This window comes from Oryctolagus cuniculus, chromosome 7 (assembly GCF_964237555.1).
Source record: "Oryctolagus cuniculus chromosome 7, mOryCun1.1, whole genome shotgun sequence".
Taxonomy (NCBI): domain Eukaryota; kingdom Metazoa; phylum Chordata; class Mammalia; order Lagomorpha; family Leporidae; genus Oryctolagus; species Oryctolagus cuniculus.
In genome coordinates this window covers 38676817-38699621 of record NC_091438.1, presented here as the reverse complement: position 1 = coordinate 38699621, position 22805 = coordinate 38676817, and the positions used below count along the sequence as shown (strand labels likewise).

The window sequence follows — 22805 nt, the reverse complement described above, 5'->3', positions numbered from 1 at the left end:
CCCCTGAATTTCTGTTAATGGCAGTGTGACAAATTCCAGTGGCCAAACCATAAATCAGGTCCTTTCTCTTCTGTATAACCAATTCTTCCTTGTCTACTCACTTGTGTATTTTTTAATTATACCTGTTGTAGCTTTCTGATTTCCCTGATAACCAGAATTAAATCTAAAATGCAAGATTTTATGTAAATTCCTTGCTTAAATCTCTTCAGTGATTCTTACTATAAAGTTCAAACTCCTTTATGGCTGCCTATCACTACTTCTCCAAGATTCTATACATAATACCAAAAAAAAAAAACAAAACCTACTACATTTCCTTGAACATACTGCACCACTTAATACCCTTCCTCTACAAATTTTACTCCTTCTATTTGAAACATGAGAGTACTTCAAAAAACTCATTGAAAAACAGAATTAAAAGACACATTTTGCAGCAAGAAAACTCTGAAATCTTGCAGTTCTTCATAATATACATTCTCCAAGAACCTTCTGAAGAGCCCATGGCACTAATTTCCCATTTTCTTTCCTCTGTAAGAAAAAACAGCATACTGAAATGGCCCCTACTGCATTTAAGCAATCTAATCTAACTTCAAATACTAACTCTGCAGCACAGTCATTCAGTAATACTGGGTAAGTTATTTAACATCTTTACTCTTTATACCTATATATTTAAAAAAGTTTATGAAAAATGAAATTAAAAGGTAAGTTTATTTCAGTGTAAAATTTTTGAAATTCATACATGAGGGGTCTAAATGAACCAACAAAAGAAAAAAGAAAAAGGTGATCACTATACTACCAATCACTAAGCTTCAGCAAATTTATCAGCTGATGATCACATTTTTTCTCAACTAAGTCTAAAATCACAAATCTCAAATATCACTATGCCATCATAAACACTAACAAGTCAGGAAATTAGGAAAATATATTTAAGTACTCAAGATCCACAGGAAGTTTTTCAGTATATGTACCATTCTATGTTCCTCAGAACCTAATGCTTTTTGCCCTTCTACTTCATAAAGACATTCTTACCTTCCTTCCCCTTTCTCCCATGAGAAGTAGGTACATACTACATTCTACATAAAATGCTAACTATACCAGAGATTGGTAAACTTTTTCTTAAAGGGAAAGATAATAAATACTTCAAGTTGGCAGACCACCTAGTCTTCGTTGCAATTACTGAGCTCTGACATTGCAACATGAAAGTAGCCATGGACAACATGTAAACAAATGGCCACACATCTATTCAGTAAAACTACAAAATCAGGCAGTTCAATTTGCCAACTCCTGTACTAGAGCTTCCTCTGTGAGAGAAAAAAATACAAATTTGTCCCCATTTTCTCAGTGTTCAATAGGCCCCTGAAATTTTAAATCAAATTAAGAATGATGCTTTCTGAACCAGTGCTATTTATTTAGCAATAGATTTTTCATGTCAACCAGCCACATTGCCAAATCTACCACCACAGGATTAATGTGCTACCTTCTTAATTTTTTCACTAATGTAAGTATTTATACTAACATAAGCAGGAGTCAGTAGTAGAGACTTAATTAATCTCCTCTACTTGTCCATTGTTGTTGTTCCTGTTGTTTTGGTCAGAGGTCCAAAAGGCTTCCTTTTAAATGCTCTTTCATAACCTTAAACTGATCTGCAGAATGAATATAAAAGCCTTGGGGAATAGGAAAGCTGTTTCTCTGTATTCCTTTGAAAGAATTCCTTTAGATTAGAATTAAAAGCTAATGGTATGGGGTCTGGCACTGCAGCACAGTACGCTAAACTGCTACTACAAAGCTGCTATCTCATATCAAAGCACAAGTTAGTGTCTCAGCTGCTATCCAGCTCCCTGCTACCCATGCTTGGGATAGCAGTGGAGAAGGGCCCAGGTACTTGGGCCTGGCTAGAGCTGTTGGTTTCAGCCTGGACCAGCCTCAGACACTGCGGCCATTTGGGGAGTCAAATAGTAGATGGAAGAGCTCTCTTTCTCTATATATAACTCTTCCTTTAAAATAAATAAATCTTACAAAAAAAAAAAAAAGAGGTTATTTGTTAACACTGGATCAATGTGTTTGAAAATGTGCATTTGCCTCTACCAACTAAATAGTTTGTTATGTGTTGAGAATTTGGGATGTACAAAAGGAGATGCTAATACTGAGGCTAATAACAGATAGGATATCTAAGAACTGGTGACCAGAAGGGAGTGTGAAGGCAAGAGAATCAGGAAGAACAGAGTAACAAGGTCATCCAGGATTCTTTAACAAGGTAGAGTCACCTCTCATGTGCTTTTTAAAAAACTTATCCTATCCCATGATTCTTAGTAATAAAATTAATTTCCAAATATGGTTATAAAAATGTTTATTTGAAAATGAAGATGATGGGGGCTGGCGCCGTGGCTCACTTGGTTAATCCTCCACCTGTGGTGCCAGCATGCTGTACGGGCACCGGGTTCTAGTCTCGGTTGCCCCTCTTCCAGTCCAGCTCTCTGCTGTGGCCCGGGAAGGCAGTGGAGGATGGCCCAGGTGCTTGGGCCCTGCACCCGCATGGGAGACCAGGAGGAAAATGAAGATGATGGGGACAGCACTGAGGTGCAGCAGGTAACGCCACCACCTATAGTGCTGGCATCCCATTAAGAGATAGTACAAGTCTCCGCTGCTCTACTTTCAGTCCAGCTCCCTGCTATTGCACCTAGGAAAGCAGTGGAAGATGGCCCCTGCACCCACGTTGGGGATCTGGAGGAGGTGCTCCCAGCTCAGATCAGGCCAGCCCTGGCTGTTGCACCCATTTGGGGAGTGAACCAATGGACAGACTGTCTCTCCCTCTCTCTCTCTAACTCTGCCTTTCAAATAAATAAATAAATCTTCAAGAAAAAAAAAGAAAATGATTTTTTAACCCACGAAAGTAATTTACCTTTCTAGTGATTCTGCCCTTCCTCTCCTTCAAACTACTGATTCCAAAGAAATACACTTAGAAAAGACCAACTAGATAGAGACCATTTATGGCTATGGGTCAGAAGGAAATTAACTGGTACATATGGGGATGTAATCTATCATGCCTATTTTCTTTAGGACATGCCTCAATAATGAGTGTTACAATAGATGTTCACAGTAACAAAGAATCACAATGGATAAAGAAAAATGGCTCAGGAGAGTGGAAGTCAAAAATTCTCAGTTCACACTGAGTGTTCCCAGGTGAAATTATTTTATAATCCAAAACCAGTATTCAAAATTTCTAATTCAGGGGTTGGTATTATGGCATAGCAGTTAACTCCGCTGCCTGAGATGCTGGAATCCCAAGCAGGAGCTAGAGTGAGTCCCAGATGCTCCATTTCTCATTCAGCTCCCTGATAATGCAGCTGGGAAAATGGCAGAGGGTGGCCCAAGTACTTGGGCCCCTGCACCCACATGGGAGACTCAGAAGCTCCTGGCTCAGCCCTGACCACTGTGGCTATTTGGAGGGCTAACCAGCAGATAGAAGACCTCTGTCTGTCTCTTCCTCTCTGTCACTCTGCCTTTCAAATAAATAAAATAAATCTTTAAAACAAATTTTCTAATACAATGTTAATTTATAAATGAAAACAGTGGAAGATACTTACAACACAGCACTTGTTTTATGCCTTTAGTTGCTATGTGAGAAACATGGACAATACTTCAAACTTTTTAAAAACACAATCTCTGTAATATACAAAGCCTTCCCCCTCAGAGATAGCTACATTAGCTTCAGAAGGCACTTAAGCTATTTCAAAGATATCTCAAAATCTCAGACACAAAGGAGCCACAGACTCACCTTACAAACTGATCTCGTCCACCCACTGCAAACTGGTGGGTATTGGCAGGATTCACATAGATTGTATAGAGCCCCACTTTCTTCTCTTTTTCCTTTGTCACCACCAGTTTCCTTTAAGAGTAGAAAAGGATACAAAGTTATATTCTCCAAAAAATTCAGATAGGCATGGCAAGTGACAGCCAGGAGAGTAGTACAGATGTGGGCTAATGAAAAATCAAACATTCACATTTGGAAAGAAAGAAAAAAAGTGGTTTTTGTCTATTTTGATCAATGGAATAAGAAAATCACATACTGGCTGGCGCCGCGGCTCAATAGGCTAATCCTCTGCCTGCGGCGCCAGCACACTGGGTTCTAGTCCCGGTTGGGGCGCCAGATTCTGTCTCAGTCGCTCCTCTTCCTGTCTAGCTCTCTGTTATGGCCTGGTAGTGCAGTGGAGGATGGCCCAAGTCCTTGGGCCCTGCACCCGCATAGGAGACCAGGAGAAGCACCTGGCTCCTGGCTTTGGATCAGCGCGGTACTCTGGCCATAGAGGCCATTGGGGGGGTGAACCAACAGAAAAAAAAGGAAGACCTTTCTCTCTGTCTCTCTCTCACTGTCCACTCAGCCTGTCAAAAAAAAAAAAAAAAAATCACATACTTACTATAACCTACATTAGGCAATTGGGAAAAAAAAACATGTAGTGAAGTAATTTTCTAGCATTTTTTTAAAGATTTATTTATTTATTTGAAAGAGTTACACAGAGAGAATGAGAGGAGGAGGAGGGGAGGGAGAGAGAGAGAGAGAGAGAGAGAGAGTTAGTTAGTTAGTTAGTTCTTCCATCTGCTGGTTCATTCCCCAATTGGCCGCAACGGCTGGAGCTGTGCCGATCTGAAGCCAGATCTCCCATGCAGGTTCAGTGGCCCAAGGATTTGGGTCATCTTCAAATGCTTTCCCAGGCTATAGCAGAGAGCTGGACTGGAAGTGGAGCAGCCAGGACTAGAACCAGCGTCCATATGAGATGCTGGCACTGCAGGTGGCAGCTTTACCAGCTTCACCACAGTGCCAGCCCCTCTAGCTTTCTTTTTTTTTCTTCCAGATTTCATTTATTTATTTGAGAGGTAGAGTTAAAGACAGTGAGAGGGAGAGACAGAGAGAAAGGTCTTCTGTCCATTGGTTCACTCCCCAATGGCTGCAATGGTCGGAGCTGTACCAATCCAAAGCCAGGAGCCAGGTATTTCTTCCCTGCCTCCCACACAGGTGCAGAGGCCCAAGGACCTGGGCCAACTGCTTTCCCAGGCCATAGCAGAGAGCTGGATTGGAAGTGGAGCAGCTGATACTAGAACCGGCGCCCATATGGCATGCTGGCGCTGCAGGCGGAAGATTAACCTACTTCGTCACACCGCCAGCGACCCCCTCTAGCATTCTTAAAGAAGTATAAACTAAGGTAAGGAATGTATGCTCTTCAGGAAGCCTTAATTTAGTTGCAGTCCAGCACAGTAACAATCATCATTAAATGGAAAATACTACTCACGTTGACCCATCCTTTTAAATTACTGTACATCTTCCCAATTAACCTGGGAACAAGGAGTGGGGTGGAAGAACAATCATATAAACAGTGGGCTAAAAAAGACCTTAAAGTTGGAGTCCATTTCCTAGATACCAGAAAAATGTCACTCACAAATTAACTTTGGGGGCTGGCGCTCTGGCACACTGGCACACTGGGTAAACATGACACCTGCACTGATGGCAACCCATATGCATGCTGGTTTAAGTCCTGGCTGTTCCACTTATGATCTAGCTCCCTGCTAATGTGTCTGGGAAAGCAGCGGAAGATGGCCCCAGTGCTTGGGCCCCTGCACCCATGTGGAAGACCCAGAGGAAACTCCTGGCTCCTGCCTTCAGACTGGCCCAGCTCCGGCCGTTGTGGCCATCTAGGAGTGAACAAGCAGATGGAAGATCTCTCTCTCTTTCTCTCTCTCTCTCACACACACACACACACACTCTCTCTCTCTCTCTCACTCTTTAATTCTTTCAAATAAATGGATGATTAAAAAAAAAAAAAAACTTCACTTAGAACAACAAGCCATAGTTTGCTAGCATAAAAGAAAACAGCACTGTGATTCCCTGATCTAAAGCAAATCAGAAGAGAGGATTCTTAGGAATAATGCTCTTTAGAAGGCTGAAGAAGCATTTCTAATTTATTCTTATAACACGAGAGATGACTCTTAGAAGGGTAGGGAACTCTGAAGAAACTTCAGAAGTTAGCCCAGGGGCTGGCGCTGTGGCATAGTGCCAGCACTCCATATGGGCGCCGGTTCAAGCCCTGGCTGCTCCACTCCCAATCCAGCTCTCTGCTGTGGTATAAGATAGCCCAAATCCTTGGGACCCTGCACCCATGTGGGAGACCCGGAGGAACATGCTGGCTCCTGGCTTCAGATCAACGCAGCTCCAGCCATTGTGACCAACTGGAGAGTGAACCAGTGGATGGAAGACCTCTCATTCTCTCTCTCTCTGCCTCTCCTCTCTCTGTGTAACTCTGACTTTCAAATAAATAAATAAATCTTTAAAAAAAAAAAAAAAGCCCAGCTTAAGGATGGCACCATGAATACTCTCCCCAGATTTTAGTGTCTGACTAGTCAAATTTTACATCAAGAAAATTAATAAATTTATAGGAAAGAAAAGAAACAAGGAACTATATAAAAAGAGGCTTGGCTTTAGCTTTTAATTCTAACATTTTATTCATTTTTGATGCTATGGAAACAGAAAACCACATTCCCATGGCAGTGGGCTTCTTGGTAAATAAACAATTTTAGGCCTGCACCACGGCTCACTAGGCTAATCCTCCGCCTTGCGGCACCGGCACACCGGGTTCTAGTCCCGGTCGGGGCGCCGGATTCTGTCCCGGTTGCCCCTCTTCCAGGCCAGCTCTCTTGCCTGTGGCCAGGGAGTGCAGTGGAGGATGGCCCAAGTGCTTGGGCCCTGCACCCCATGGGAGACCAGGAGAAGCACCTGGCTCCTGCTTTCAGATCAGCGCGGTGCGCCGGCCGGCCGCGGCGGCCATTGGAGAGTGAACCAATGGCAAAGGAAGACCTTTCTCTCTGTCTCTCTCTCTCACTGTCCACTCTGCCTGTCAAAAAAAAAAAAAAAAAAAAAAAACTACAACAACAAAAACCAAAAAAAAGCAAAAAATAAACAATTTTAACATTGCCTCTGCAAGTCAAAGTCAATAGAGGCAAGAATTATTCTAGGCAAAATAGAAGGTATTTTGATTTTAAAATCTTTGGAGTTTTCCATTAAGAAAAGAGAGCACAGAGGTCACTGAAAGTGTCATTGGGGAAACTGTGTCTCCCCTGCCCCCAACAAACACACAACTCAGAAACAAGGCAGAAGACATGTCAAAAGAGTAATAGTTTCAGGAACACTACCTAAGAGGACGCATCTCTAATGTGGGTTTTAGACAGGGGAAAGGGAGTAGGAACTGATGCTGCTCCTTTTTCTCGGACCATCTCATTTCCTAAGTAATTAAAATTTTCAAGGTCAAATATAAAAGCACATCAAAGCAAAATTAACAAACTGATATATAATAGATATATAATAAAGTATTGGCTCCACTGTTACATGATTCTAAAAAAGAACTCAATCTTTCTGTGTCCAAATCATTTCCCCTAAAACAAATAATTCTCTCTCACAATGGATAAATACAGAGTGCCTTGAGCTCTCTGGGAAACATACAGAGATGCTGGTCAGTCGTGTTAATGGGGGAAAAACATTTTAACATTAGAGGAAGGTAGCAAGTGAAACCATATGAAACAAATTCATTAAATTTTGCTTTAAAATTAATGACAAATTATATCCCAGCAAAAAGGGAAAAATAATTACAGATTAGGTAGACCAAAGGATTCCTTTGAAGACTCTCTCAAACTGGCTTCCACTAGCTGAGAGAATATCTTGGCGCAGTTACAAATCAAACTATTTTCCTAACATGTTAACCAATTTCACTAGTTCCCAGAGACTCAGATACTATATATGTAAATATCCACTTCCAATACAGCTCCCCGCTAATGGCCTGAAGAAAGCACTGGAAGATGGCCCAAGTGCCTGGGCCCCTGATACCTATGTGGGAGATCTGCAAGAAGCTCCTGGCTCCCAGCTTCTGCCAGGTCCAGCCCTGGCTGTCGTGGCCATCTTGGGAGTGAACTAGCAAATGGAAGATCTCTCTCTCCCTGCCTCACTGTAACTCTTCTTTTCTTTTTCAAAGATTTATTTATTTATAAGGAAGTCAGAGTTACACAGAGAGAGAAGGAGAGACAGAGAGAGAGAGAGGTCTTCCATCTGCTGGTTCACTCCCCATTTGACTGCAGCGGCTGGAGCTGCATCAATCCGAAGCCAGGAGCCAGGAGCTTCTTCCAGGCCTCCCATGCAGGAGCAAGGGCCCAAGGACTTGGGCTATCTTGTACTGCTTTCCCAGGCCACAGCAGAGCTGGATTGGAAGTGGAGCAGCCAGTTCTCGAATTGGTGCCCATATGGTATGCCGGCATTACAGGTGGCGGCTTTACCCGCTACGCCACAGCATTGGCCCTAACTCTTCCTTTTAAATAAATAAACAAATCCTAATAATAATAATAATAATTATTATTATTATTTTGGGATATGATTGCTGTTTTTGGCCCTTGTTTGTACTCCTGTGAAACTATCGTCTTCCTACTTTTTACTTGTGGAAAATTGATTGGTGGACAATTAAGCCTGTTAATATAGCGTATATTAAAATTATATGTCTTTGCAAGAACTGATAAAGAGAGCAGAGAGAGGAAAAGGGATGGGGGGAGCAGGGAAGTAGGGGAAGTGCAGTTGTCTTCTTGGAAGAGTACCTATGGAATGTATAAAATCTGTTCTCTTTATAGTAATAAAAATTGTTTTTAAAACAAATTTTAGCCTTCTAAAAGACTCACTGTCTCTTTTTCCTCACATCTAGAACTTGGGATTCTTTCTACTCAGTGTTCATTCCTTTGGTTTCTATCCCACCTATCATTCTTGTGTCTAGATCTATGATCGAATCTCAGCCAAATTTTCACCTGTATCATTTCATTCCAAACCTGATAAGTCTGCCAAAGTCACTTGCTCCACCTATTACCTGAATCAGCCTCCCAGCTCATTGTGGCTAACCGGCAGTTTCCCTCAGAATCCAATTCACAGGATAAGATCTCATTCTGGTTCACAACTCTCTGACTCAGCAGATCAAACAAATTCACTACCATTTCTTGTACCCTTGACTTTCTCTTTCCCTATTAAAAACCTACTAATATTCTATTATAATCCCTGAATCACAAAACCTTATAACTGGAAACCAGTTCTAGAGATTAAGTGAGGGGCCCAGCGCTGTGGCTTAGCAGATAAAGCCACTGCCTGCAGTACTGGCATCCCATATGGGCACCAGTTTGAGTCCCAGCTGCTCCACTTCCAATCCAGCTCTCTGCTATGGCCTGGGAAAGCAGCAGAATATGGCCCAAATCCTTGGGCCCCTGTACCCATGTAGGAGAACCAGAAGCTCCAGGCTCCTGGCTTCGGATGGGCTCAGCTCTGGCCATTGTGGCCGTTTGAAGAGTGAACCTGTGGATGGAGGACCTCTCTCTCTCTAAGACCTTTCTCTCTCTCCCTCCTTCCTTCCCTCCCTCTCTGTAACTCTGCCTTTCAAATAAATTTTTTTTAAAAAAAGAAGAGATTAAGTGATTTTCTCAAAGCTAGATAACTGCAGAGCTAGTACAGATGCTCCCTGACTTAAAACCCACAGGAAGCTGAAAATATTCTAAGTCAAAAATGAACATCATAGCCTGGCAACACAGAACACTACTGAGTATCAGTTGTTTACCTTCGTGACTGTATGGCAGCCTGGGAGCTGCAGCTTGTTGCTGCTGCCCACATCAGGATAAAGTACCATACCACATATCACTAGCAGAAGGAAAATTCCAAATGTAATACCTGAAATATGGTTCCTACTAAATGAATATATATGATTTTCACATCATTGTAAATTTGAAAAATCTCAAGCTGAACCATTATAAGTAGGAGACCATCTGTACCAGAAGGCAGTGACCTTGTCATTTAGGCTTGTTCCCTTTCCAGTATAAACCCATCATTTCCCAAACTTTCTCCTCTTGATGATTATATAAATAACCAGTATTTACTTTCTCCAGGCTTAACACATTTCCATCATTTATGAGTTGTTGAAGGGCTGGCACTGTGGCGTTGTCAGCTAAGCCTCCATGTGTGGCACTGGCATCCCAAATAGGCATCAGTTCACATCCCGCTGCTCCACTTGAGCCAGCTCTTGCTATGGCCTGGGAAAGCAGTAGATTAAGGCCCATGAGCTTGGGCCCTTGTACCTATGTGGGAGACCCAGAAGAAGCTCCTGGTTCCTGGCTTGGATCGGCCCAGCTCTGGCCTTTACAGCCATTTGGACAGTAAACCAGCAGATGGAAGATCCTTTCTCTCTGTCTCTCCCTCCCACTGTCTGTAATTCTACCTCTCAAATAAATAAATAAAATTTTAAAAAATAAAAGAGTTGTTGAAGTTTCTCTACTTTCTAGTATACTTTTTCTAGACTTAACTTTCTAAAAATAAAAGTCTAATAATAACTGGCATTCACATTATATTCCTGAAAATAATTTACTTCTATCTGCATGCTATATAAATGATTGACATCCCTTATTCAATACTGACCTACAAGATGTTTCAATAATTTTTAAGACTAATGGGACAATAAATAATCTAGATATCCATTAACAAAGCAGCAGGTAAATAAACTATGGTACAGCAATGTTTTGACATATGTATCATGTTTAAAAATGGGTAGGGTTGGGCTGGTATTGTGGCATAGCTGGTAAAGCTGCTGCCTGCAGTGCTGACATCCTATATGGGAGCTAGTTTGTGTCCCGGCTGCTCCACTTCTAATCCAGCTCCCTGGTAATGGCCTGGAAAAGCAGTGGAGGATAGCCCAGGTGCTTGGGCCCCTGCTACCCACATGGGGGACCTGGAAGATGCTCCTGGATTTGGCCTGGCCCAGCCCCAGAAGGTGCTGATATCTGGAGATTTAAGACCTCTTTCTCTCTCTGTAACTCTTTCAAATCAATAAATGTTTTTAGAAAAAGAACTGAGTAGAGTTTATGGTCTAAAGTAGAAAGATCTTGGAATATACAATATAACACAAAAAAGTGAACTGCAGAAACATACATACATATATTTCAATATACATAAATTATCCTATTTATGGTGAAAAATATATGTATAGGTACATAAATGCATACAAAAGGGAATGGAAAGGTGTGCAAAATTACTAACAATGGTAATTAATAGCTGGAAAAATAGACAGGTGGGGCCATCACAGAGCATTTACATTTTGTCCATGTACTTTATTGGAACACTTTAAGATGTATTTGTTTTTGTAAGAACAATAGAAACGAAAAATAGAAAAGAAAATAATTATAAATTAGCTACATCTTAATTCCAGCCATGGTGCTAGAGTCTATGTTGGGGCATCAAATAAAATACATCAGTAATACAGGGGAGGGGCTGGGGCTGTGACATAGCAGGTAAAGCTGTGGCCTACAGTACTGGCATGCCTATATGGGTGCCAGTTTGTGTCCCGGATGCTCCACTTCTGATTCAGCTCTCTGCTATGGTCTGGGAAAGCAGTGGAAGATGGCCCAATTCCTTAGGCCCCTGGACCACATGGGAGACCAGGAAGAAGCTCTTGGCTCCTGGCTTCAGATTGGTGCAGCTCTGGTCATTGTGGCCATCTGGGGAGTAAACCAGTGGATGGGAGGCCTCTTTCTCTCTCTCTCTGCCTCAGCCCTTCTGAAACTCTGCCTTTCAAATAGAAATAAATAAATCTTAAAAAAAATGCTAATAATACAGGGGAGGGCTTTTTTTTTTTTTTTTTTTTTTTTTTTTGGACAGGCAGAGTAGACAGTGAGAGAGAGAGAGAGAAAGGTCTTCCTTTTCTGTTGGTTCACACCCCAATGGCCGCTGCAGCTGGTGCACCACGCTGATCCGAAGCCAGGAGCCAGGTGCTTCTCCTGGTCTCCCATGCAGGTGCAGGGCCCAATGACTTGGGCCATCCTCCACTGCAATCTCAGGCCACAGCAGAGAGCTGTGGACTGGAAAAGGAGCAACTGGGACAGAATCCGGCACCCTGACCGGGACTAGAACCCGGGGTGCCAGCACCGCAGGCAGAGGATTAGCCTATTGAGCGGCAGCGCCAGCCCTACAGGAGAGGGCATTTGACATAGCAATTAGAACCTTGTATCCCGCATTGGAGAACCTGGTTCAAGGCCCAACTCCTCAGCTTCTGATCCAGCTTCCTGCTAATGTAAACCTTGGGAAACAGCAGGTGATGACTCAAGTGCTTGGGGCTCCACCACCTGTGTGAGAGACTCTGAATGAATTGCAGGCTCCTGGCTTCGGCCTGGTCCATCAGCAGCAGCTGTTGTAGACATGCGGGGAGTGAACAGCAGATAGAAGTTCTCTCTCTCTCTCCCCTCTTTCAAACAAATAGAAACAAAACAAGAAACAACAGAAATCCCTAGAGATAGAAGGATAAAAGACAGGAAAAGGAAGATTTTATACCCACAGTAAGGCTGAAGAAACCAAGGTTCTGAAGGCTATACAAGTCACAATTATGTGAGTTGAGATTTGACCTAGCTAGGTCTGCCTGGACCCAAATAAGATCCTATGTTCTTTCTATGTCACACAGCTTAAAATGGGTATAATCTATTCATGAGTCTCAAATTCAAATGAGCTGTGACATGACAGAACTCTACTATGGCTACCAATATTTTTGTTCAAGATTTATCAATTGTTTGCATGTCTCCATATGGAATTGAATTGAAAACTTACAGGATCATATCTCTAAGCTAGTTTGTAGAGTAACGTGCTTCTTGTGGGTAAATTGGATGGCATCTATGTGAATGGAGAGCAGAAGATCATCAAGTTATTAAAACCCACATATAGTAAGATAACTGAACCTTGTTTGAGAATTGAAGGTCTTTCACTGCTGACAAGGAGAAAGAGGAAGTAAAGAATTCCTATAAACCTTAAACTACCTCATATCAGAGGCACAAAGGTACTATTCTGATGGACCAGAGAGTTGAGCATTACTAGGATACAGGAAATATTTTTAAGACCAAAGGATCCAGTTCCCTGAAGATAATACTGCTATACTTACGAAGCTGGCCGGTCTTGTCTCAGGTCAATGGTGAAGACAACTGCATCTTCACCTGCAGACAGGAACGTACAGGGAGAGTCTGGTTCCAGGGCCAACTAAGGGATATAAAAGGGAAAAGGATGTTTCTAGAGATTACAATTAGAGATAATCTAGTTCATTCTAAGACGGGCTGCATTTAAAATGTCTCAGCAAGAGAAATATCTATCTTGCTGTAAAGCTCCAGGAAGGGAGGTAAGTCAAAAGGATAGGAGATTTGCTATTCCAACTCACACACCAAGGGATCTGAACAGAGATGCCAAAAGAAACTATCAGCTGTTAGGAGTTCATTGTGATATAAAACAATTCCATACCCTCAGATGTACAGAGAAATGATGTCCAAGTTTTATTCCTTACATCTCATTTCTACAAATTAGTGATCTAGTGGGTTGAAGACTGAGCTACAAAAGGATATTCCAGATTCACCTATGTATTTGCTTAGGGTTTTTAAAGAAAACGGTACCATCCTCTTACCATGGCATGGAAGAACACTATGCCTACCCTCAGTCCAGGCAGCTCTTAGGTCCTCACTGGCTGCTACCATGACTATCTGGCCTATATTCTCAGCTCTAAATAGGCCTTCCAGAAATAGTACTATCTGCGAGCTGAAAGTTGTGAGCAGGAAAGTTGGAGCTCTCACATATGAGGAACTAACTACTGGCACCTTGAAACTGTTAAAATGTTCTAAAATCAGTAATCTCCAGAGGTTTGGTAGGCATAAAAGATCCTCAAGGATCTCCAAACCAACCATGACTCAGCTTAAGGGTGAGATGATCAACTGAATGCCACAAGTGTATGACCTAAAGAACTCTCAGAATATTCATCCAGGAAGTTTAGAGTGGCTGCTTTTGATCCCTTAATCACAAATTGTAGAACTCCAAAGAGGTAGGAGTGGGTAATCACAACAAGGGGGATACAATGGACAGACAAAAGGGAGAGTGGTGGCTGAGATTCATAGGGGACCCTCAAACGACAGAATGGGGGCAAGTGTTTACTTACCTTGTGGGATGCTCCCTTGTGCTGGGCTACACGCTTTGTATTCTTGCAGCATTGTGTGGCAGACAGTTCTGCTACCCGAACCTGCCCATCACGGGCACACATGGCCAGGGTGGAATCACCACTGTTGGGCAGGAACTTGGCCTGTGGTGTTAAGAATTAAAAAAGGAACACACAGAAGAACTTGAAGAAGTGAATTTGACAAGGAAAAATGTGACAATGATCTCAATTCACTCCCTTTTCTTGTGTGACAGTTGGAAACTTAGTCTTCCTACTCTTGTTTAGTTGGCAAGCTCAATTTCTTCCAGGAGTTAAAGGAAAGGGAGAGAAAAAACCTCCTCTGATGTAAGACAGCATTTCTGTCATCTCTGGAAGATTAAAATGGTGCATAATTATGTGTCCAGGTGAACTAGGACTGTATTTAGTCAGGGAGAAAAATAAGGCATAAAGAAGAAAAATCTACCTTGACTTAGGAAGCAAACATAAATCTGCCATAAATAAAAAGGAACTTGGGGGGGGGGGGGATGAAAGAGAACATGCTTAGATAAATGGTTAGTACCAATATGGTATATGGGGCTGAGAAAAATCTCCATGGACTATCAACAATACTAGCTAATATTTACCACATGTTTATTAAGTACCAGCCACAGTGATAAATGCTGAACTTCCACTGTTACTTAATCCTCACAACCCTTTTTGTTGTTAGCTCCATTTTACAGATAAATTAACTGAGGACAAAGGTTAAATAACTTGTCTAAACTCACATAGTTGGTAAGTCCAATAGCCAGGATTTGAACCCACGGAATTTGGTTAAGGAGCTTGTGCTTTTAACATTATATTGTCTCCTACCCACCCCCTTTAATACGTTCTTTTTGAGTCCAAGCCCCACTACCTAAAAATGAGGATTCAAACAGTACTGATGCTCAAAGAAACAAAAAACTGCCCTAAGTAATTATGGGAATCACAGCTGTCTAATGCCCACCACAGCTCACTGCCAGCTCCCACTTCAGGCAGCAGCTCAGATTTGTCTCACTCATGTGATTCTCTTAGTTGCTATTAGGTAGGGTCCCTTGTCTCACCTGGAAGACATTACTTTTGTGGCCACTCTCAAAGTCCAGAACCGGCTGTCGCCGTACCCAATCCCATACCACCACCTTCAGGTCATCACTGCCACTCGCCAGCCAGGTGCCACGTTGATTAAAGTGCAGGGTATTTACACAACCAGTATGGCCCTCAAGCCCATGCTGCAGGCGGAAACGCTGCACAAACACTCTTGCCCCACAGGCCTCATATACAAAGCGGGCACTGGAACCCAGCTCCCGCTCCCGAAGAGCAGGAAGAGCTTGCCAGCGAGGTCTGGGAAGGGCTGTTGTCTCTGAAGACACCCAGTCTTCCAGGGCCCGCTCATCATCTGATGAGTCCTGGTCACGGTTGGCCCGTTTGCGCTGTACACGGCGCCGAGGTTGCTCTTCCTCATCTTCTTCCTCTGAGCGGTCATGTACTCGGTTCTCATCATTGATGGAGTAATGCCCAGTGTCCTCCATGCTGTCAGAGTCCTTGTCTTCACCTGAGCTCTCTGTGTCTGTACCTCGACTTTCTGTGCTGGTGCGATTAGGGCCACCATCATCCCCAGTCAAGCTCAAACTTAGGTCTGAGGCCTCCACTTCAATGCCTGAGGATGTCTCCCTCCCCTCTTCAGCTCCAGACATCTCCTCTGGACTGCTGGATAGGCTTCCTGTATGTAACCAAGAAATGGGCAGGTGAGAGAAAAGTAAAGAAACAGGAGAGTGATCAGGAGGCTCTCCCACTTTAATCTAAGAAATTATCATATCAAAAGACCAAGAAACAAATTTTAAAGTGTATCCATTACAAATGCTTATAAAAATTATCTCTGGGTCAGAGCTGTGGCGTCGTGGGCTAAGCCTCTACCTGAGGCACCAGAATCCCTTATGGGTGCCGGTTCTAGACCCAGCTGCTCCTCTTCCAATCCAGCTCCCTGCTATGGCCCGGGGAAGCAGTGAAAGATGGCCTAAGTGCTTGGGCCCCTGCACCCATGTGGGAGACCCAAAAGAAGCTCCTGGATCCTGGCTTTGGATTGGCTCAGCTCCAGCCGTTGAGGCCCTCTGGGGAGTGAACCAGCAGATGGAAGACTTTCTCTCTCTCTCTCTCTGTAACTCTACCTCTCAAATAAATAAATAAAATCTTTAAAGAAAAAAAAAAGATTACCTTCTGATAGAAAATTTTGTAAAGACAAAAAAACTGAAAAGGTTAACAAAGTCACAGCCAAATAAAACTATTTCAACAAAAAAGAAGAACCTCAAGATAATTTAAGATTATATTTAAGTTCTCTTGGGGTTAGCGCTGTGGCACAGCGGGTAAAGCTACTGCTTGCAGTGCCAGCACTCTGGGTTCTAGTCCCGGTTGATCCTCTTCCAGTCCAGCTCTCTGCTGTGGCCCGGGAAGGCAGTGCAGGATGGCCCAAGTGCTTGGGTCCTGCACCCACATGGGAAACCAGGAGGAAGCACCTGGCTCCTGGCTTTGGATCGGCACAGCGTGCCGGCCGTAGTGGCCATTTGGAGGATGAACCAACGGAAGGAAGACCCTTCTCTGTCTCTCTCACTAAAAAACAAAACAAAACAAAAAAACAAAAAAAACAAAAGCAAAAAACCTGATAGATATCACAATACAGGTGCCTGAGGGGGGAAAAAAACAGTTTTCTAGGTCTCCTATTCTGGTAAATAAATAGGTGACTTTGAGCAATCTAACCACCTACAACTAGATACTACATCCCCATATCTAACAATAGCCAGATCAGTGAGTACATGGGCTATGTCCTATAGCCAATATAATCACAACTTCCAACCTTAAGTCAAGGTGTGACAAAAGGAAGGAGAGAATGAGGGTTTGGAACACTGTTCATGGTCCCCTTTTCTCAGATGACTACAAATTTTAATCTGCCACAAGTAAAAGCTATAAGGAAACACAGACCTGTTTGTGATTCCAGTGTAAACTATTCAACTCCACCACCACTCTGATGTTTAAGGATTCAAAGTTCGAGCACCTTACTGTCTAGTCATCTGCATTAGAGCAGTTATTTGTGAACATCTTTGAAACAATGGAACCCTTTATCAATGAACTGTTAGGCAAAATCCACTATAGAAAATACAAGTGCTTTGGTTCAGACAGTTGGAACAACTCGTCAAAAAGCATGATTAAGGGCCTGGTGTGAACACAACTGGGCTAAGAGCTGGCAGAGGAAGAGAAAAAGCACAGAAATCTGAATCTAGAAGCCATACTGCTGAGACACATATTCTGAGAAAGTTGTGATTTTCTGAAATGCAACTGGGCTTGAGCTTGGGAGTAGTGAGAAAGTATAAAATTACCACACTGTACAAGTCTATGGAGAAAAAAGAAAATATCAAAACTCCTAGAATTTATAAAAATTAGGATGAACAAATTTAGACTCTGAGGGTCCTACCATGTTAATATAAGGGTCACATCAATATAATATATCACAATCTCATCAAGAGGGTCTCAATAGTCAATGATAAAACTCAAGAATTGGCAATTTGTTTTTTTCTGTTAAGAGTCAGAGAGTAAAATTTAGGCTTTCTAGAGCTCCGCATGTCATATCTACTCAACTCCACTAGCATACAAGCAATCCCAAAACACTACATAAATGAATGGACATGACTATTCCAATAAAACTTTTCAAAATAAATGGCAGGCTAGATTTGGTCTGTAGGCTATAGTTTGCTGATTCCTGATTTAGCTAACAGCCAATCTGTTATAATATATATAATAAATATATATAATATATATAATAAATAGTATACATCTAATCCCTCCAGAATCCCAAGCCTTTCAATTAAATCCAGTGGAAAGGAAAGGGAGGGAAGGAAGAGAAGGAGAAGTATAGAAGACATTAGGGGAGAGAAGAGAATGAGGGAAAGGGAAGAAAAGAGGGAGAGTGATGGGAGCACATGGGCCCAGTTCTAGGTGATTTAGGTCACACCTTCATGTCTCACCTATTATCTCTATAAAACTATATTCTATCAAGAAAAGGGATTTCTCAATATAACCTGAGAACTTCATCTTCCACAAAACTCCCTCGTCCCACTGCCAACTGTATCTTATTTTTCTCCTCTATTAACAGCATATCCCAGGTTCTGTGCATCCTTATAGTCTTTCAGAATTCCAATCACTTGACATCTTAGAAGTACAGCTATGTTATCAGTCTTCTCAAAACAATCATGACATTTGAAGGAACAAAAGTGCCAGATAGTTCAAGATGTTTCCTCTGTGGTTTCCTTCCCTCTATTAAAATATAGGTTCCAATTTGTCTTGGTACAAAAGCAGAACCTCAATTGATAGTAACAAATAGCTTTGCCTTCAATTTGCCTTCTTACCATTAGCTAAGTCTGTTTTCCCATCTGTGCTGCTCCCTTTGCTGGACATCTTGAATGATGTTTGCTGTAGCCAGCCTAGATTTGGGAGAGGAAGAAAAGGAAACAATTAGGAAACAATTAACTTGGGAAAGACATGAAATGGGTCAAGAAGATTTAACAGGCTTTATCACTTTTACAAAAATGATTTTTTATTTATACTTAACAAGGTTTCTCAGCTACTGAAAAGCAAACCACCAGATTTCCCCCCTCCATTTCTAAATTCCATAAAGGGGCATATTTTGGGGAGGTCACTGCCATCTCTTTACCTTATTCACTGAGTAGCTGGTAGTGTTTTTTTTCAGATAGGAAAGAGAGAACTGAAATAAAATCTGAAACAGTAGGCACATACCAATTATCAAGGTACTACCAAGCAAAGAGCCTCAACTCAGTATAAAGGCCTCACTTCAGTACTGCCTTCTATGCAAGAACCTTCTATTTTAAACAACAGTCATATGTACCCATAAACTCTGTTTAGTTTTGTTTTAATAACATAAAGAGGTATATCACAGAGTATCACTTTACTTAAAAATCAACAGAGATAGAAGAAATCAAGCTTCTGAGGTATGAGCTTGGACTTTAAGTTCACTGAGACACCTAGCTTCTAACTTACAGGTACAGACACTAAGGATTAAAAAGCAGATCAATAATTAGAATACAGGAGCACGCTACTCCTAAGAAAGAACATTCAAGTCATGGGGGTATGCACTGGTTGTTTATTTTCTTCCTCCCTCTTAGAACTAGCAGCCAACCATCAAGTGTAAAGGTGAGAAGGGAAAGCACATTTCCATTAAACCATTTCATACAGTGGCAAACATTATTTCACCTAATCCCATCAACTTTCATTAGAACAATCTTTTTGGCAAAGCCCATGGGATGGTAACACATTCACTCTCCCCTTCCCCCTGGGCTTCACTTGCCACCTCCAGCAATTCCAAAAAGCAAAAACATTATTATTCAGACCAGAATTTTGTAAGCCCTTTCAGTGCCTTGGACAAAAGACACTGGTAAAAGACAAAGTATGATATGACCCCAGTCCTTACCCAAGCACGCAGGCCTCTAATCTTTCAACAGCTCTTTCATTCCCTAACAATAATCTCAAAGCAGCCCCATCTTTTTCCTTATCCCTTACTCTCCCCTACAAAAACCCAAGCTGATTCATATAAGGTGTCTCCTCTGCCAAGAGACAGCTGTTCAAAAATTGCTCACAGTAGATCAAGATGGGGGAGTAGAAATACTCAAGAGCAAGACTGAGGCTGAATTTGAAGAAAGGACATGTAGTGGGGTGATGATGAAAAACAATACAAACACAACAGAGATTTGTGAAACTACATAAAGAAAAACAATGAGGAGTTATTGAAGAGCAGGCTGTTTTTCCCTCTTATTTTGTTACATACGTACACACACACAAACACACACACAGAGCATTACTCACAAAGCACTTGCTTCTCCATTTCTTTCTTTTGTTGTTGTTGTTGTTGTTGTTGAAGATTTATTTATTTGAGAGGCAGAGTTAGAGAGAGAGGGAGAGACAGAGAGAGGAGTCTTCCATTTGCTGGTCCACCCCACAAATGCCCGCAACAGCAGGAGCTGGGCCTATGCAAAGCTAGGAGCCAGGAACTTCTGGGTCTCTCACGTGGGTGCAGGGTCCTAAGGACTTGGGCCATCTTCCACTGCTTTCCCAGGCCATTACCAGAGGCTCGGAAGAAGAGCAGTCAGAACACAAATTGACACCCATATGGGATGTTGGTGTCACAGGGGGAGGCTTAACCTACTATGTCACAGTGCCAGCCCCACTTCTCCTTTCCAATAGTTTCTGTTTATCTTCTTTAGCATCTTGGCAATATCTTTTTCTAGGATTTAAAATTGACTCCATTAATTGCAAAACTCCTATGAAGTGACAGAAAATGACTGCACCACTTTTTTTAAGATTAAAAACCAAGGTCAAGGGGCTGCCACTGTTTCACAGTGGGTTATGCCTGTGACACTGGCATCCTACACTGGAGTGATGACGTGAGTCCCAGCTGCTCTAGTTCAGATCAGGATCTCTCGTAAAGAGCCTGGGAAAGCAGCAGAAGATGGCCCAAATACAGGCCCCTGCCACCCACGTGGGATACCTAGATGGAGTTCCAGGCTCTTGGCTTTGGTTTGGCTCAGCTCTGGCCATTGCAGCATTTGGGAGAATGAATCAGTGCATGGAAGACCTCTTTCTGTCTCATAGACTTATAACTGCTCTAGCCAATACATTTGCTTTCCCAGCCTCAACAACCAGGAGGAATCAAAGTCTAAACTTCCATCCAGCATTGCAAAGTGGGGAAAAAAGAAGCCACAAGAATCATTTCAAAACCTGAGTTTAGGGGCCAGCGCTGTGGTATAGCAGGTAAAATTGCCCCCTGCAGTGCCAGTATCCAATATGGGCATTGGTTTGAGTCCTGGCTGCTCTACTTCCGATCCAGCTCTCTGCTGTAGCCTGGGAAAGCAATAGAAGATGGCCCAAGTCCTTGGGCCTCTGTACCCATGTGGGAGACCTGGAAGAAGCAACTGGCTTCTGATTGGCGCAGCTCCAGCCACAATGGCCAATTGGGGAGAGGACCAATGGATGGAAGACCTCTCTCTTTCTCTGCCTCTTCTTCTTCTTCCCTTTTTTTTTTTTTTTTTTTTTTTTTTTTTTTTTTTTTTTTGACAGGCAGAGTTAGACAGTGAGAGAGAGAGGGAGAGAGAAAGGTCTTCCTTTTTCCATTGGTTCACCCCCAAAGTGGCCGCAATGGCAGTTGCGTTGCGGCCAACGTGCTGCGCTGATCTGAAGCCAGGAGCCAGGTGCTTCTCCTGGTCTCCCATGCGGGTGCAGGGCCCAAGGACCTGAGCCATCCTCCACTGCACTCCCGGGTCACAGCAGAGAGCTGGCCTGCAAGAGGAGCAACCGGGACAAAATCTGACGCCCCAACTGGGACTAGAACCCGGGGTGCCAGTGCCGCAGGCAGAGGATTAGCCTAGTGGGCCACAGTGCCGGCCATGCCTTCTCTTCTCTCTCTGTAACTCTTTCAAATAAATAAATCTTTGAAACAAAAAACCAAAAAACCTGAGTTTGCAGAGTAGTTCAGATTAAGGGTCTTCCAAGAAGTGATTTTTTTATAGAAGATTTAATTTATTTATTTGAAATACAGAGTTACAGAGAGAGGCAGAGACAGAGAGCGAGGTCTTCCATCCACTGGTTCACTCCCCAAATGGTCGCAACAACCAGAGCTGTGCTGATCCGAGGCCAGGAGCCAGACACTTCTTCCACGTCTTTCACACGGGTGCAGGGGCCCAAGGACTTGGGCCATCCTCCACTGCTTTCCCAGGCCACAGCAGAGAGCTGAATCGTTAGAGGAGCAGCCGGGACTAGAACCGGCGCCCATATAGGATGCCAGTGCTTCAGGCCAGGCCTTTAAACTGCTGCGCCACAGTGCCATCCCCCAGAAGAGTTGGGGGAAGAAGAGTTGACAGAATTTATGGCTAAATTTATTAACAAAATCAAACTCTGAATGTTTTATTTCAACCCAATTTAGGTCACTGTCTGCTGTGTGGGTGCAGGAGCCCAAGCACTTGTGCCATCTTCTACCGCTTTCCCAGGGCCATAGCAGAGAGCTAGATTGGAAGAGCAACTGGCACCCATATGGTGGAGGTTCAGCCTACTCTGCCACAGTGCTGGCCCCTAGATTTCTTATTTTTTTGATTAGGGATGCTCAACTGCTAAAATCAATTCAAATATTCTGAAGTCTGAAATCTGAAATGCTTCTGGTCCCAAGCAAGGGACCAGAATGTGTCAAGGGATACACAACCAGTAGTCATTCCAGAGATGATACAAATGAGTAGAATTATATGATAAAATTTCTGCAAAAGGTGCTCTAGAACAATGGTCTCAAAACTATGATCCTCTATGTTCACGGGCTGGCACTGCGGCAGAGCAGGTAAAGCAGCTGCCTGCAGTGCCGGCATCCCATAAGGGTGCCGGTTCGAGTTCTGGCTGCTCCACTTCTGATCCAGCTGTTTGCTATGGCCTGGGAAAGCAGCAGGAAGATGGCAAGTCCTTGGGCCCCTGCACCCACATGGGAGACCCGGAAGAAGTTCCTGGCTCCTGGCTCCGGATCACGCAGCTCCAACCATTGTGGCCAACTGGGGAGTGAACCAGCAGATGGAAGATCTCTCTCTGCCTCTCCTTCTCTCTCTGTATAACTCTGCCTTTCAAATAAATAAATCTTAAAAAAAAAAAAAAAGTTCAGCATGAAGCCTTAATGTATACACACACACGTGCACACTCAATTCATAGTAACTAAGCAGGCCGGTGCTGCCGTAGCTCAATAGGCTAATCCTCTGC

The 22805-nt window shown here is 42.9% G+C and overlaps 1 protein-coding gene across 22 annotated transcripts in view; it reads right to left on the bottom strand.

Annotated features, from left to right (window-relative positions):
* The window catches only part of DCAF8 (DDB1 and CUL4 associated factor 8), a 75178-nt gene that overhangs the window by 12807 nt on the left and 39566 nt on the right, over positions 1 to 22805 (bottom strand). For 20 of the 22 annotated variants that reach the window (XR_011390341.1, XM_008264223.4, XM_070077481.1 and 17 more), the window contains 5 exons: positions 18413 to 18487; positions 15083 to 15738; positions 14007 to 14147; positions 12972 to 13066; positions 3773 to 3883 (listed from right to left, as the gene is read on the bottom strand). Coding sequence is in view for 19 of the 22 variants with exons in the window: in XM_008264223.4 (XP_008262445.1) it covers positions 3773 to 3883; positions 12972 to 13066; positions 14007 to 14147; positions 15083 to 15738; positions 18413 to 18487 (1078 nt within the window). In the remaining 3 variants the exon portion in view is untranslated. Of the gene's footprint in view, positions 1 to 3772; positions 3884 to 12971; positions 13067 to 14006; positions 14148 to 15082; positions 15739 to 18412; positions 18488 to 22805 lie in introns of those variants that run through there. The other 2 variants (XR_518099.4, XR_011390342.1) reach the window with 1 other exon arrangement.